General features: G+C 38.9%; 1 protein-coding gene across 1 annotated transcript; it reads right to left on the bottom strand.

Annotated features, from left to right (window-relative positions):
• Positions 1 to 15,092: 15,092 nt before the first annotated feature.
• On the bottom strand, positions 15,093 to 17,999 carry LOC127432008 (uncharacterized; the record flags this gene model as incomplete). Its single annotated transcript, XM_051682737.1, has 1 exon — positions 15,093 to 17,999. A coding segment is annotated over one exon (567 nt), but the record flags the coding sequence as incomplete, so codon positions are not given.
• Between the last annotated feature and the right edge of the window lie 162 nt (positions 18,000 to 18,161).

The raw sequence follows: 18,161 nt of genomic DNA, 5'->3' as shown, positions 1-18,161 counted from the left end.
TATGTTTGGGTTAGGAGTTAAACTTAGGAAAAATCATAAAGAAATCATTCGTTGGATATTTTATTTTTCCCAATGGGAGTACAAATTGCATGTTTTTGTACAGGCCAACTAGTATTATTTCTTATAACTTTGCCCCTCATAAGACTGCCTTGTTGTATACTGTCTACGTAGGCAGTTGCCTTCTAAGGCAGCATCCAAAATGAAACATCAAGGAACAATTTGTTACATTTGCAAGTAGTGTTCGCAACATGAAGCGTACAGGAGAGTCGACTTATATCGACAATAAAGTCTGACATTACCATGTTGCTAAGCTAATGCTGCGATACTCTAACACTCACAATACTACATAGCACACACAAATATTTGGCACAATAATCAGCCCATTTTAATTGGATTGAACTATTTTTAGCAATACATTTCTGTACTGAATTCATTAAATGGAAAATATCTTTTTCACTGAGCTTGTCAAAATTTGGGGGGCTGGGGTGAAGCAGATAAAAACAGTGGCAATAACAAGGCAAACGAGGACAAAAGGTAAACACGACATGGAGCATAGGTGCCAGGATCCCAACCCCGAGCAAGAACCAGACCCAGACCGAAATAGTAGAATCTTGATGCCATGCTCCAAAGACAAGATGACACACAAAATGGGTGTTAGGATCCTGATAAAAAAAAAACTATAAACAACACCGTCCGAGGTGATGGGATCCTAACACTTCATTTGGTTAGCTAGTTAACATGAGCTGTTCAATTCTACTGGATTGATGTGGTTTGTTTGAAGTCATTATGCATTGCCTTGATTGATTCTATATTTATAATCTTTGATGTACAATTTAATCTACATTTGAAGTGAACTTTAATGACTAGATCAAACCTTTAATACTATGAATAAATGCTACTTGAATAAATGCACAGCATTTGGGAAAGAACAATGAATTAACATGCTTTGCTTTAATAATTGCAACCAAACCTCCTAAAGTAACAGCCTAGAACTAAATCAGTGTACAAACTGAAGTAAAGCAAGTACTCTCTATCTTGACTGATACTTCTGAGAGTGTCCCTGCTTTTTAGCCACAAATTAAATATGATAAACTTAGTCCAAAAACAACTATGCAGTCTCATAACCTCGGCTTTTGCATATCCTATTCCTCCAAGCAGACAGTTGGAATGTTATGTGCCAGAGAGAGGCCAGAGACAGGGAAAGTAAAAGGCTTATAAAACCTTTAGAGTTGCATAAAATGTTATCCAACATGATCACTCAGGAAGTGGATATGCTGCTTCCGATTGTTCATGTACCCTGAAATTGACCCAAGTCCGTCTAATTACTTTTACCTTTCCCTCGAGTGCTACTGATAGTGTGTTGTTTTAGTAATATCTGAGATATGGGTTGAGGTCCTGTGGAAGCCAGGAAGTAATTGCGTCACAAAAACAATTGTGAGCATGATTTGGAGGTTGTATTTTTGCTCTAAAATGACATTTTAGGTTTAGGGTTGGGGTTTGGGTTAGGACATATGGTTACTACAAAATGCATTCTTGTTTACTGTATTACATCATTTACATCTAAAACAACTCATGTTTGACACCACTCTGTGGACATTTCACCTGGAAGCTGGTCTAAAACACTTGCAGCTTTAGCCACTGGGGCAGTGGTTTGAATTTCGGTTAGCACAGACCGATTTCAGCAGCAGAACTTTTGGCCTCCTGTCACAGAATTCACAGTGTGATCAGTTTGCTTTATTTACATATATCTATCTTTGCCAGCAGTATGAGTTGAATGTTAAATCACACCATCTGGTGTCTGTATTCTAACACAACCGGTAAGATCACTGATTTCAAATAGAACATTTATTGTCAACGGACTGACGTGAAGGGCATTGGATTTTTATCATTGTGAAATTATATATTGCGTACAATTTTGTCATTGTCACTTTTTGGGGTATGATTTTCATTTCATCTGAACTTTAACAATATTTATCCACAGTGGTTAACATTTATTAGTTTGCAGTGGTTTAAATTTAACCTGTTGTTTTGTGTACACATTATGCTCCGCTGAAGCTTGCCGTTTCGTTCTGGTTTTGTATTCCAAGTCTTCCAAATTTTTGGTGTGAAGAATAGACCCAAATTGAAGTCTTTATTCAACTATCATGGCCTCCGTCTGTTGTATCAAATCCCACATCCATATAAACAGAAAAAAATTGCTGCCTCAAGAAGTGTTATGACATGACAATGTCAGTGATGTCAAAAGACATTGGCACTTGCGACAAGCCATACGCTTGGATGTTTCTTTTAGAAGGAAAAGATTTTGAGCAATTAAAACCATGGGTTTCAAAATATTAACAATAACGATCGTATGGTTTGGAATACTTATATATATATATATATATTTATTTATTTATATATTTTTTTTCAAATAAATTATTGTAACTGTAAATGTATCTGCCTGTTACATCTTTTATATTGTTGAAAAGTGGTTAGGTTTAGGGGCAGTGCTGGGGTTTAAGGATCTAAAATATTGATATTGTAGTATAATGTAACTACACAAATATACACTCACTGAGTACTTTATTAGGAACACCTGTTCACCTATTTATTCAAGTGATTATCTAATCAGCCAATCGAGTGGCAGCAGTGCAATGCATAAAATCATGCAGATATGGGTCAGGAGCTTCAATTAATCCTTTCACATGTGAGTTTCTCCTATACTGAAGGATCCCCCAGTGTGAGTTCTTAAATGTGCGCTGTAATAACAAAAATGTCACGTACACTTCGACTGTGGCATGATTGTTGGTGCCAGATGGGTTGGTTTGAGTATTTCTGTAACTAATGATGTCCTGGGATTTTCACGCAAAACAGTATCTAGAGTTTGCTCAGAATAGTGCCAAAAACAAAAAATCATCCAGTGAGCGGCAGTTCTGTGGACGGAAATGCCTTGTTGATGAGAGAGGTCAACGGAGAATGGCCAGACTGGTCTGAGCTGACAGAAAGGCTTCGGTAACTCAGATAACCACTCTACAATTGTAGTGAGCAGAACAGAATCTCAGAATGCACATCATGTCAAACCTTGAGGCAGATGGGCTACAACAGCAGAAGTCCACGTCGGGCACATTGCATAATGAAGCAATGAAGGACAGCTGTGGGAAGCTTATAAAGCATTTGCTGGATTATGATAGGATGAGATGCTTACATTTAATGAATTACATGATGCTTACTACAAGTCTTCCTGATAGAACTATCACTAAGGCTTACATTTTTACTAGAAAGACTTGGAGAATATAAGAATTAACACAAATAAATTTAGAGAATATTTTCCTGTGGCGCAAGCCCCGTCCTAACACTCAGATTCTCTCTCGAACTGTCTGATCATGCCAGAAGACAATGGCGGCAGAGGAGAGAAGCTTACCCAAAAAGGAAATGAGGACCTAATTTAAAACTTATACCCCCAAAAGAGAATAAAACCAATTAACTCAACTCAGAACAACAAATCAAAAGGCAAAGGACAAATCTGAAAGAAGCAGAAATAATAATGGATGATACTTTTGAAATATATTCCACTACAGATTACAGAATACATGCTGTAAAATGTAATTTGTAACTTATTCCGTTAGATTACTCAAGGTCAGTAATGTATTCTAAATACTTTGGATTACTTCTTCAGCACTGGTAGATTTTTTCACTTGTTTTGACTATAAAAACTCTGCCAGTACAGTTAGACAAAATACACATGTTAAAAATACATTCTATGAAAAACCTAAATATCTTATGCAGTGTTGTTTCTAAAACAAGATTAATCAAATTGATCTTGTTTTAAGGATTTTTAGATATCTTTACAGGAAAACAATAAAAAAAAATATTATCAAGAATACGATTTTTGCCCTAATATCAAAGGTCTTACTAGAAAAAAGAAATTGTGATTGTCGTGGAACCTTTGCCTCTAATGTAAAGTCTTGGGTTTTTATTAAAAACATAACAAAGCCGAGGTAGTCCATGGAGCATCTGAAATTACACTTCAGAATCATGCATTTTTATACAGTTTCTGCTCTCCTTAGCTCTTTGAGGGATGGCCTCTTCATTCAATGAAATCGTCTTATGCTTCCCTAGTTTCAGCTTTGCCATCTCCCTTCCAGCTGTTCACCTTTGGCCCTAACTTGCTGTTTCAACTTATTGCTAACACTTAGTAGCACACATATATCGTTTGCCTGTTTTGGTAATCTTGGCATTATCTGCACCATTCCTGTTCATTAAATTATCCTTTCAATATCCACATGCCCACCTCCCTTTGGGCCCTGCAAAGTTTGATAGAAAGATGCTGTAATTCTTTCTAGAAAAGCCAAGCTGCTACAGGTGGTGTTCCTTATCTAAACCTCCTTACTCATTCGCTTGACACAGGCATCCCGTCTCCAAGGTCTCCCACTTTCTGCATTACATCAAATAATTTTCCCTTGACACAAAGGCCTTACACAGAGAGAGAGAGACTGCAAGCTAAGAAGTTTTCTGCGCTTTCAAACTGTATCTAAATAATCAGAGTAAATCAGAGTATTAAATTAATAAAAGAATGATTATATATGTAACATACTGAACAACATTGATAATGCAGCTTATCATAATACACTGATTGCACATTGTAATTTTTAGATAATTGCATATTGCATACATATTAATTCAATTATCAAAAAGAGATTAATTGAATGATTAAATACAAATATTCCATATAATCCAACGTGAATTTTCTTGATAAAAAAATATGATCGTGCCTGATAACATGTGCATGTAAAATGGCTTGAAATAGCATTTTAGCTTAGCGTAAAGCTGCAATTTACAGAAGGTTCATTTCTATTTCTTTTGCTCCAAACTTACTTCAAACTTACTTCTCTGTCTGCTCGTATGAATGTAACACATCATAAGAAAGTGTTTCACCTCTGTTCAAATGCACTTTGGATCGCATCATTTATATGTATAAATGTTTTCCATCTGAAAGGTCTAAATATTAAAAGAAACAAATGACAATAAAATGCAAAGTAATCTCTTCGGTAATCAAAATACTTTTTCAATGTAACTGTATTCTAATTACCAATTATTTAAATTGTAACTGTAGTGGAATACAGTTACTTATATTTTGTATTTTAAATATGTAATCCCGTTACATTTATTCCGTTCTGACAGCGTACTGCCCGATAATGACTTTTCAGCCAGGCGCCTTCCAGTGGCCCAAACAGAGCATTAAGTATTTGGGTAATTTATTCCCAGCAAATCGTAGTGATTTAGTTAGAGTTAATTTTGACCCTTTATTAAAAATGTTTTCGAGCGATGTGGGTAGATGGGCTTCATTACATTTATCTATGACTGGGAAGGTTAATGTTATTAAAATGAACTGTATTCCAAAATTCAACAACCTGCTACAATCTCTCCCTATAGATGTCCCCCTCTCATATTTCAAGCAATGTGATAGCATAGCGAAGTCCTTCATTTGGAATGGTAAACATCCCAGATTACATTTCAGTAATTTCTAGGCTAGGCCTACCCAAGATTTTGATTTATTATTATTCATTCCGTCTCAGACATTTGGCTCATTGGTCACTTCCACCTGAGAGAGCCCCTCCCTGGTAGTTCTTCTCCTTATTTCACCATTGCAAAGCCTTTCTATTAAACTAACCGGAGAAGTTAAGTTACACCCCATTATCTCGCATTTGCACTCGGTATGGACAAAAGTGTCCAGAGTGTTTAATTCTGACATTTATTTAAATGTTGCCATGAGCATATGCCTGAACCCAAAACTAAGTATTAATAAGTCCCCTTTCTGCTAGCCAGAGTGGATTGTGAGGGGGGTTAATACGCTCGGCGACCTATATGAGAGTGGAGTGTTGAGATCCTTTGAAAATATGTTTCAGCATTTTGGGATTCCCAGTTCTCAATTCTTTAGGGATTTACATCTGCGCCACCGGCTCTGTACTATTTTTGGGAGTAGCATACACCCCCCTAAAGCAGCAGATACTCTGGGAGTGGTGATTACTGCTTTTGGAAAAGGTCATGAGGCATCAGTGTATTATTCCCTGTTAATTCAGATTCTGGGGGATAGAGCTTCAACTTCTCTCAAGAGATTATGGGAGAAAGATTTAAACTTGGTATTGGAGGAGGGAATGTGGGCTAGTATTCTTAAAAACATCAAGTCTACATCTAGAGATGCAAGGGTGCACCTTATGCAATTTAAGATTTTATATAGCTTCTGTTGGACCCCCGCTAGATTGTATAGGTTTGGTCGTGGTGATTGTGAGCTGTGCCACCTTGTTCACGGGCAACTGGGCACACCTGACTCTTGCAGTTTCCGCTGCTGGAGCAGAGAGATCAGGGTGATCGTTGTCTGAAACTCCGGAGCTTGCTGTTTTATATGTGTGTGTGTGTGTGTGTGTGTGTATATATATATATATATATATATATACAGTTGTGCTCAAAAGTTTGCATACCCTGGCAGAAATGTTGGCATTGATTTTGAAAATATGACTGATCATGCAAAAAAACTGTTTTATTTAAGGATAGTGTTCATATGAAGCCATTTATTATCACATAGTTGTTTGGCTCCTTTTTAAATCATAATGATAACAACCTTGAAACAACCACACCATCTTTTTCCAGAGCAGCCTGTATTTCTCCTGAGGTTACCTCTGGGTTTTTCTTTGTATCCTGAACAATTCTTCTGGCAGTTGTGGCTGAAATCTTTCTTGGCCTACCTGACCTTGTCTTGGTATCAAGAGATCCCCGAATTTTCCACTTCTTAATAAGTGATTGAACAGTACTGACTGGCATTTTCAAGGCTTTGGATATATTTTTATATCCATTTCCATCTTTATAAAGTTCCATTACCTTGTTACACAGGTCTTTTGACAGTTCTTTTGTGCTCCCCATGGCTCAGTATCTAGCCTGCTCAGTGCATCCAAGTGAGAGCTAACAAACTCATTGACTATTTATACACAGACACTAATTGCAATTTAAAAAGCCACAGGTGTGGGAAATTAACCTTTAATTGCCATTTAAACCTATGTGTGTCACCTTGTGTGTCTGTAACAAGGCCAAACATTCAAGGGTCTGTCAAATTTTGATCAGGGCCATTTGGGTGATTTCTGTTACCATTATGATTTAAAAAGGAGCCAAACAACTATGTGATAATAAATGGCTTCATATGATCACTATCCTTATATAAAAGACATTTTTTTTGCATGATCAGTCATATTTTCAAAATCAATGCCAAATGTTCACAATTTCTGCCAGGGTATGCAAACTTTTGAGCACCACTGTGTGTGTATATATATATATATATATATATATATATATATATATATATATATATATATATATATATATTTAGATACCTTGCAATTGCGTGGCTGTGAGTCTGTCATATTGAAACAAAAAAACTGATGTCTCCCCTCCATTGAACGAGTTGGTTTCACCCAACTAGACGGCGGTGTCATGTGGTACCTGTTACTTTTCTCAGTACTGGCCAGGATGCATGAACTCACAGTCATTTATTATTACTGGATGAGGATTTTTAAAAATACTTTTATAGATAATTCTGAGGCGGATTTTCATTCACAGTTTTGAATCCTTGCAATGATCAAATAACTATTAAAAATAACTATACAGTGTAAAATTTCTCCAAATGGATATACAGCATTCTTAGATTTAATTGTGTTTGAATGGAGGATTCGGTTTTGAAGGGTCAAGCACCTCCTGCAGGAATAAAACTCACAAGACAGTCAGTGGCGTACAGCGTGCAATTTGTTGAGTCTTCCACACCTGAGTCTGCTCCATGCCATGTCACAGCTACGCCTGAGCCTGCTCCACGCCATATCACAGCTACGCCTGAGCCTGCTCCACACCATGTCACAGCTACGCCTGAGCCTGCTCCACGCCATGTCACAGTCAAGCCTCCCGCTTATGTCGGTGCGTAGGGTCACGAAGACCCTTCCTCACAGCTTGTCAGTACTCACGCCTGCCACGGCCAACAAGCCCACGCCTGCCTCGGCCAATGAGCCCACGCCTGCCTCGGCCAACGAGCCCATGCCTGCCTCGGCCAACAAGCCCACGCCTGCCTCGGCCATCGAGCCCACGCCTGCCTCAGCCAATGAGCCCACGGCCATGCCTGCCATGGCCAACGAGCCAACGGCCACGCCTGCCACGGCCAATGAGCCAACGGCCACACCTGCCATGGCCAACGAGCCAACGGCCACGCCTGCCACGGCCAACGAGCCAACGGCCACGCCTGCCATGGCCATGCCTGCCACGGCCAACGAGCTGCCAGCCTCGTCCGTCCCAGAGCCTGCATTGCCAACTTCGGCCATCCAGAGGAGGAGGAAGAGAAGAAAAGTTTCTGTTCCCAAGTCCCTTCCCATATACACGACCACAGAGGTCATTCCCGAGTCTCTGCCCATGTTCATGACCACGGAAGTCATTCCTGAGTCTCTGCCCATGCTCACGACTACAGAGGTCATTCCCGAGTCTCCTCCCATGCCCACGACCACAGGGGTCGTTCCCGAGTCTCTTCCCATGTTCGTCACCACGGGGGTCGTTTCCCATTCATCCAGGACTCTTTGTCTCGAGCCTCTCACGGCTCCGCCTTCCATGGCTTTGCCCCTCAATCCTCCCATGGCTCTGCCTTCCACAGCTCTGCCCCCAGAGTCTTCCACGGCTCCGCCCGCTCCCCCAGAGGCTATTTCCCCAGCGGCTCCACCCGCTCCCCCAGAGGCTATTTCCCCAGTGGCTCCACCTGCTCCCCCAGAGGCTATTTCCCCAGCGGCTCCGCCTGCTCCCCCAGAGGCTATTCCTCCAGCGGCTCCGCCCGCTCCCCCAGAGGCTATTTCTCCAGCGGCTCCGCCCGCTCCCCCAGAGACTCCTCCTACAGCGGCTCCGCCGCCTGATCCAGTCCCTGTCCTGCGACCGCCTCCCAGGCCTCCTGACCCTGTTTCAGTCCTGCAGCCGCCTCCCAGGACTCCTGACCCAGTCCCCACCTTGAGGTCATCTCCTTGGTCTTCTGGCCATCCGCCTGACTTGCTCTGGTCTCCTTGGTCTCCTGGCCGTCCGCCTGATCTGCTCTGGTCTCCCTGGTCTCCTGGCCATCCGCCTGATCTGCTCTGGTCTACTTGGTCCTCCGAGCCTGCAGCGTCACCCTGGCTCTCCATCCCTCCGGCTCCGCCTTGGTCTCAAGCCTCCCTGACTTTGCCTTGTTCCTGTTCTCCCCTTGCCCCTTGTGTCCCTTTGAACTACCTGTTTTCCCCCACACCCCATGGACAATTATTTTATTTTTTATTTATTTTTTTTATTTTTTTTGGAGCATCTGGAATCCGCTCCTTAAAAGGGGGGCTCTGTCACATATTCCCTGTTTTTTGTATTGACTTTTGTTGAAATTCTTGTTTAGTTCCCATGTTTCTGTTTCCTGTTAGTTTGTAGTCCTTTTGTAGTTTCATTTTATGATTGGTTTTCCCCTGATTGTTTCCACAGGTGTTCCTCGTTCCCTTGTTTGCCCCTGTGTATTTAAGCCCTTGTTTTCCCTGTTTCCTTTGTCAGTCTTTTCATGTATTACTCTGTATGTTTGTTCCCTGTGTTTTGTTTCTTTATGTTCTGAGTTACCTGGTTTACTTTTGTTTTATTAAAGACGCTGCATTTAGATCCTCCATTCTCTCCTGACTTGTTACAATTTGTCTCATATTCTCTTTATGTTTGAGGCAAAATTCAGTTATGAAACACTGAAACTTAGTCTAATGCTTGTTGAAAAGTTGTAATGTAATTTTGGGAGTTTTCTTCTTCTTTTAGAAACATCACTTTCAGGTTTTTTTTTTTTTTTCAACAAAGTCAGAAACCCCAAATATGTGCCCACTTTTCCACTTTATCTGCATGCTTTATTCCAAATATTGAACATTCCGTATTTTATATTTTTTTTCCCACAAATAACCATTTTTCTGCATATAGAGATTTCCCTTGAACAGGATTCGCTTTCATGTTTCTTCGTGGGCATTGACCAGAAGTAGATCTTTGTCTGCCTGATCAATAAGTAATTATTACAGCTACTAATTAATTTCTAAATAAATGGAAAATATACAACAAATTGGGTTATTATTAAAATGATAAACAAAACATAGAGAAATGCAGTATGGGATCAGACAACAAAGTTATGTTTTGCTGTATGTGATGTCATTATAGAACATATGTGTTCTGTAGAATATTTTGTGCGAGCCCCCTACCCTTAATAATGCATGTTGTCATTGCTTTGTGTAAATTAGATTGTTGCCACGAGTGTATAAACATAAGCACTACTGCTCTGCGCATGAGCGCAAGGTATTTTAGAATCAGGTTGAGAAAGTAGTCAGATGCAAACGTTTAAATGGCTAATATTTTTCTTTTAAATTGATTACTTTTGATCATGAAGGATTTTCAATCGATTTTTCGATCATATTTATCATATCTATCATATTTTGAAGAAAAGATGTTTTTCCATGTCATATTGTAATGTTTATAGAAATGAGTAGAGATGCTGGCACACTGCTAAACGTTCCTTTTGAAAGATAATCAGTGTGTTTGACCTGAATAAGACCCAATTTGGGTCGAAACATTGTCAATAAACTGGAACGTTTAGCAGTGTGCCAGAGTCTTTACTCATTTCTATGAACTTCAACTTGTGGCTGTGCACCTGCGTTCTTTTAGATGTGCATATTCTACCTCTAAATATTGTAATGTTTAATCTCACTGTTCCTTGAATAGAAAGCAATGCAACACCGTCACCTTGTGCGGTACTGGAATAATTTCACTATATGAACAGGCACACGAGAGATACAACAATGTTAAATATTGTATTGATTGAAAAAATGCCCTAATTTAAAGTATTGAATGTTGTTCAATGTTCAGTGTTCAAATTGTGTTTGTAATAAACTAAAAATAAAAATAAAAAAATAAAATAAAAATAAAAAACCTTGTTAAATTATTGTACCAGTCCTGAACTGAAATGAAAATCCAAACACTTGAAACAAAATTACACGTTTTGTTGACAAATTTGCAAGAGCTATAAGTGCGTACTAGACTTTTAGATTGTTTCATAAGCTGTGCATTAAATGGTTAAAAATGTATATCATATCACTAACTCTAGTTCTAGTTCAGATCAGACAGAATTAAAGAAGTGTGTTGCTGACGGGCTCAGAGTTTATACAAACTTAGTTAATGTGAACCTTCACCTAAAGTCTGTAAAATAGTTAATGTACATTTTCATATTTTTTCAGCCCCCTAAAATATGTATTACTTTCATTTTTTAATGGGTGGTATTGGGGATATAAAATGTTTATATGATCATGACAGGGATAAAATTGACAGAATGTCAATCAAGGCTTATGTTTCAAGATGAAAACACATTTATTAGTATTCTTTTTATAGGTGTAATTAAAATCCTATTACCTCCCATATTTCAAAATGTTTCACTTTTTTCCAACTTCAGTGGCCAGTTATGTAGGACTTTTATGCCCTGATGAGACGGTAAAGCATTTGGACTTGAAGGGAACCGGTTTGTATATATACAGTACTGTGCAAATGTCTTAGGCACATCAGATGCTTCACAAAAACTTTTGTCTTAAGATGGTTATTTATATCTTCAGCTTTAGTGTGTCAATAGGAAATATACATTTTAGACTCCCAAACATTACTTTTGCAAATAGAAAAGATTAGAATAGAAGAACATGGAGCCCTGCAACAGATGGCATAGTCCCCACAATGCCCCCCACTGAACATCATGTCAATCTGAGATTACATAAAGAGACAGAATCAACTGAGACAGCCTAAACAGATAAAAGAACTGTGGTGAATTCTCCAAGAAGCTTGGAACATCCTATCTGCCAACAACCAAGAAAAACTGTGTCCAGGTGTACCTAGGAGAACTGGTGCTGTTTTAAAGGCAAAGGTGGTCACACCAAATATTGATTTAGCTTTTTTTTTATGTTTACTGGACTTTATTTGATGTTAATTGATAAATGAAAACTATTTATGGCATTATTTTTGAAGACATACTCACTATGCAACATTTTTCACAAGTGCCTAAAACTTTTGCACAGTACTGTATCTTGTCTATAAAATACTTCAGGGGACTGAACAAAATATGAACATGATAGAATCTGCCAAAAATATTTTACAGATTTCAACTTCTAGTTCTGGGAGTTTGTACAGCAGCACACTTATCTGTTTTGACACAAACTGACCCTTATATTGTTTTCTTCATTTGTAAGTTGCTTTGGATAAAATGCATGTAAATCTAAACAAAGTTGCATGTATCAAACCAAATGACTGTCCATCTTTTGATTATAATAATATATTAGTATGTGGTGCAAATAAATAGGTATATTTGGTTTACCAGGACACGTGGTTTACGTAATGTCTGCGTCACGTCTCGTCTGCATCTTGAATTTAATGGAAAAAAATGGTAGAACCTTAAAAAAATCAAAACATTGAGTGACACGTGCAGTGAGACAAAAGTCATAATTTTGAACTAAATCGGATGCCATATAGGGAGAGCGAGAGCCAGCCAACAGCATGGCCCATTTTCAGTATGTTTGCTATGATATATTCATTTGAAGAGGACTTTATTTGCAGTTTGCTACAGGAAAAAAAAAGGGGGGCCCACAACAATTTCAAAACTGCTTTATTTTAATAGGAAAGGGGTCCAGAGCAACATAAAGTCAGGGGGCCCATAATTCCCTGCTATAGATTCGTGTATTCAAATATATTTTTGATGCATTCGTCAATATTTTACGTTTTTAAAGCTTTAAATACGTTAAAAAAAAATTACATTTTAGATGCTTTCAAACGTCCATATTGTACGTTTTAATGTTACAAATATTAACATACAAATAGCTAAGTATGTTAATGCGATAAGGCTGGAAGTACAGTCACACTACTGAAAAATGTAGTAGCGTTGACACTTTTAGCTAGTCACTCCTCATCACTGTTTTTACTCATTTTACACCATTTGGTCATTTGCTCTGAGTGTGATATTTTTTAGTATCATGCAAATCATTGCACAATGTAACCCAAATTCAATACAATACCCCAATCGATTCTATAAGGTGTTGTGTCACTGACCTTTATGCAGCCATACAAATGCACTACATACAGCCTATACAGTTATTGAGACTTCCTTAAAAATAACACAGTTGTGTCCTGATGGTACACCCCCTTCCTGCCACCCCATAATATACACAATCTGGCATCCAATCATGCATCCCACCTTGCATAGTTGACACCTGGGGCATAAACCGGAGCTTATGACCCAGAAAATAGAGGTTGTGTCCTCTATACAAATTGTATAAGCCTATGAGCATGAGCAGACGTCTGACTGGTGGAAATATAGATCCCTCCCAAACCAGAAACAACCACTGAGTACACTTGCAGTCTGTGAATTTAATGAATAGATTCCATCAAACTAGTGAATGAACATATGGACATACATTTGCACATGAACACAAACTTACAGGAACGTGTCTGGGTCATATTATACCCCGAAAATCAAAAGAACTGAGAAATTATATTTTGCATAAAGAAAAGGAAGCCTGTTTTTAAAACCTAAATTTATTTATTTTTGCAAGGTTAAACTTTTTTAATGACTGTTATGCACATTTTTTTGTAATGAAATAAGTCACATTAAAAATGAGCCCTCCAAAAATCTTTATTTCTTTCTGTTGTTTCTGATGAAATATGACCTAGAAATGTTCTTGAAATATTTAATGAGATTCACCCCTATGTCTGTAGTGTGTTGTCAAAATAATGGTAACTCTTTACATTAATGTTGCCATTGTTAAGAGATTGCAAAGGGGTTCATTAATGACCAAGTCATTTGCAAATGCATTATAATTCATTAATATTTGGTTATAACAACATGCATAAAAAGGGTGACTTTCATGCAAAACCTGCCAAATAGTAAGCCATTTTACCTCACATGTTATAAATGCTTAACACTTATTCAACATGAGTAACTTATGAACATGTACCTTAATGTAAAGTGGACACATTTTTTGTGAAGTTGCCAGCATTAGAAAGCTGTGTACATAAAGTTCAGTATGGTTTAATGATCATCAGGCTTTATTATATGATATACGCTGTGAATGAGCAAGAAGAAACACATTTTTTTTTTTTTTCCTCAGAGGACTTTAGGTAACTAGGACTAGGTAAGTTGTGACAGCACTCAGAGTAGCACCATTTTTTTTTACATCAATGAGACAACACAAGTGAGTCATGACGCTACAGTGATGAATATAAACAGAAAAATATCTCACTATAACAATCTATTTTTTCAGCGTTATGACATTAGTCATGAATTAGGGCATTTTATTTTTTTGGTTAATATAAGTATGAATAAGTGTATTAATTAATAATTCATAACATTTAAGTTAAAATGCTCACTGTTTGGCAAGTATTGGATGAACATTGCCCTTTTAGCATGTTGCTATAACTGCATATAAATGATTTATAATATATTTATAAATGATGTTTTAGGCATTATTGAACCTCTTTATAAACCCCTAACAAAGGCAACATTAATGTAAAGTGTTACCAAATTAACATATAAATCGCTTCTTAAATATGAAAAGTGAGTCATGAAATAATTCCAAGAGAAACTGTCATGATATCAAAATCAAAGAGGATTTATCCAAGAGCGTGAAACAGTATTTCCTCCATTCAATGTCTGCTACGTGCTCTGCTACAATTTTCAGTTGCCGTCATGATTTTCGGCTCTGTGAGAGCAGCCATTTTCTCTCTCTCTCTCTCTCTCTCTCTCTCTCTGAAATGGGGGTGCAACGTGAATCATCAGTCACAGAGAGAAAAGCTCGGCTCTGCCAACCAGCACTCTTCTCAGCTGATTGTATGAGGCAGGAGACACAGGCAGCCAGCAGAGCCGTCTCAACCAGAATACATTACATCCTGCTTTTTAAGTCAGTACAGACTATTAACCAGCAGCCCTTTGGTAGTTCTTATCAGTGCCTACCAGATGGAGAACATGTGATTGATGTCAGTACCTGCAGACGTGTTGATAAAACAACACAGAAATCTAAAAATGAAAAGAGCATTTGGTTAGTAATTAAATCTCATTAATATGTAGTTTGTTTAATATGGCCCTGAATTCTAACACAATAGTTGCATTGCTACGTTGCTACAGTATGGTTTTGTTATGTTTTTTCTTTGTTTTGTGTGTGTGTGTGTGTGTTTAGTATGTCTTCACTGAGCACGTCTATATGCAATTTTGTGAAAGCACAATTGCAGGAGTAAGCAACAGAATGTCACAGTTTGAATTCAGTCCAAGCACAGCATGCATCTAATCGACTCTTATCCTACAAATACACCTCCATCCCCAACCCCAAAACCACAAAAAGGCATTCAATGGGACTGTTTTTACAGCGGAATGCATGTCTGCGTCTGCCCCCTTGTGTCTGAAAAGAGACGAGGTGTGTGAAAATTACAAAACCTGTCAAGAACATAATATTTCATAAGACATTGGCTTTTAATATTTAACAAATCAGATTTTATCAGTTTGATATGTGCCTATATATTAATATTATTGGATTTATTATATATATATATATATATATATATGTGTGTGTGTGTGTTATATGATATAGCCTAACACTTTACAGTATATAGCCTAATTTTAGGACTTTCAGGATTTTTTGGGATAGTCACACTGTTTACAGTGTTTACACAAGTTTACACAACATTTATTATATAGGAACAATAATGTTACAACGTGCCCCATAGTTGTAACAACTGAGGGGAACATTGTAACATGACCATGTTACAACTTAAAATTCCCCTCTAACAACTGTATCTGATATATTTAAAATAAATAGAAGATAAACTAAATATTATGTCAATAAAAGCCATTTCTTACATTTGTCATATACTGCATAATATGGCAATATTTTTGACACTTCACAATGAATTCACAACAAACCCAAAGCATTGGCCAAAATAAGGCATGGATTGATGGAATAACACACACACACACACACACACACACACACACACACACACACACACACACACAAACACACCTCATTAAAGGGAATTATGTAAATTACATATCTGACTGCATGGAATTTCAGATACTGTACACTGATGAGCCAAAACATTATGACCACTCTCAAGTGAAGCAAATAACATTGATCATCTCCTAACAAGGCCACATGTCAAGAAAAAAGTAAAGACCTGAGCGATTTTGACAAGGGCCAAATTGTTATGGCCAGATGACTGGGTCGAAGCATCTCTGAAACAGCAAGGCTTGTGGGGTGTTCCCGTTCAGCAGTGGTGAGTACCTACCGACAGTGGTCTGAGGAGGAACAAACCACAAACCGGCAACAGGGTGCTGGGTGCCCAAGGTTCATCGATGCACAAAGGCAACAAAGGCTATCCCGTCTAGTCCGAACCGACAGAAGGTCTACTGTGGCACAAGTCAAAGAACATTTTAATGATGGTTACGGGAGGAATGTGTCACAACACACAGTGCATCGCACCTTGCTGCATATAGGGCTGTGTAGCCACAGACTGGTTGGGTGCCCATGATGACCCCTATCCACTGTCGAAAGTGCCTACAATGGTCACGCAGCATCGGAACTGGACCTTGGAGCAGTGGAAGAAGTTCACTTGATCCGATGAGTCCCATTTTCTTTTGCATCACGTGGAAGGCCACGTATGTGTGCGCCGTTTACCTGGGGAAGTGATAACACCAGGATGCACTGTGGGAAAATGACAAGCCAGTGGAGGCAGTGTGATGCTCTGGGCAATGTTCTGCTGAGAAACTCTGAGTCCAGCCATTCATGTGGACGTCAATTTGACACGTGCCACTCCCTAAACATTGTTGCAGACCAGGTACACCCCTTCATGGCAATGATATTCCCTGATGGCAGTGGCCTCTTGCAGCAGGATAATGCGCCCTGCCACATTGCACACATTGTTCGGGAATGGTTTGAGGAACATGACGAAGAGTTCAAGGTGTTGCCCTGGCCTCTAAATTTCCCAGATCTCAATCCGATTGAGCATCTGTGGGATGTGCTGGACCAACAATTTCGATCCACAGTGGCTCCACCTCGCACCTTACAGGACTTGAAGGATCTGCTGCTAATGTCTTGGTGCCAGATACCACAAGACACCTTCAGGGGTCTTGTAGAGTCCGTGCCTTGGCGGGTTGGCGCTGTTTTGGGGGCACCAGCAGCATATTAGGCAGCATATTAGGCAGGTCGTCATAATGTTTTGGCTCATCTGTGTAGTTTGTCATAATAGGGGCATGTTGTAACACAGTTAGATTGTAAGTTCCATTAACTCGATACAATAAGTTAATCAAACTCATAAATATTTATGATGCATCAGTGATCAAACTGAGCATGCTCTAAAGCCTGTAAGTTCTACCTTCACCACCAATCTTAACATTGTATGTGCTCACTATTTAAAATTTTAAGTTCCTCTGACTTCAATGGCATAAAAGTTACTTTATTCTCAAATAAAGGAGGAGGTGGTGGTATAGGAGGTGGTAGAGTAAAAGGTAGTGGTGGTAGAAGAGGAGAAGAAGGTGGTGTAGAACGATGAGCGGGTGGTGTAGGAGGAGGTGGTGATGTAGGAGGAGAAGGTTGTGGTGTAGGAGGAGGAGGTGGTGGAAGATAAGGTTGAGGAGGAGGTGGTGGTGGTGGAGGTATTGGAGGTGTAGGACGAGAAGGTTGTGGTGGAGGAGATGGTGGTGGATGTGAAGGAGGAAGAGTTGGTGGAGGAGAAGGAGGTAGAGTAAGAGGTGGTGTAGGAGATGGTGGTGGCAGAGGAGGAGGTGGTGGTGAAGGATCAGGAGGTGGTGGAGAATGAGGTGGTGTTGGTGGTGGAGGATGAGGAGGGGGTGGTGGTGGTGGAGGTGGTGTTGTAGCAGGAGGAGGAGGTGGTAGTGGTGGTGGATGTGAAGGAGGAGGAGTTGGTGGTGGAGAAGGTAGAGTAAGAGGTGGTGGTTAAGGATGGAAGTTAAGTAATCTCAACTTTTTCAACATTAGATATTTCAATCAATTTTTTAAATTTTGTTTATCTGACAAAATTGAAGTTGGATATTTTTTGTGTATTCTAATAAATAAATAAATTACTTATTCCCAATAACAATCACAACAACAACAATA

This window comes from Myxocyprinus asiaticus, chromosome 41, assembly GCF_019703515.2.
Source record: "Myxocyprinus asiaticus isolate MX2 ecotype Aquarium Trade chromosome 41, UBuf_Myxa_2, whole genome shotgun sequence".
Classification (NCBI taxonomy): domain Eukaryota; kingdom Metazoa; phylum Chordata; class Actinopteri; order Cypriniformes; family Catostomidae; genus Myxocyprinus; species Myxocyprinus asiaticus.
Note: the sequence above shows the minus strand (reverse complement) of the source record. Positions and strands in the feature narration are given on the sequence as shown.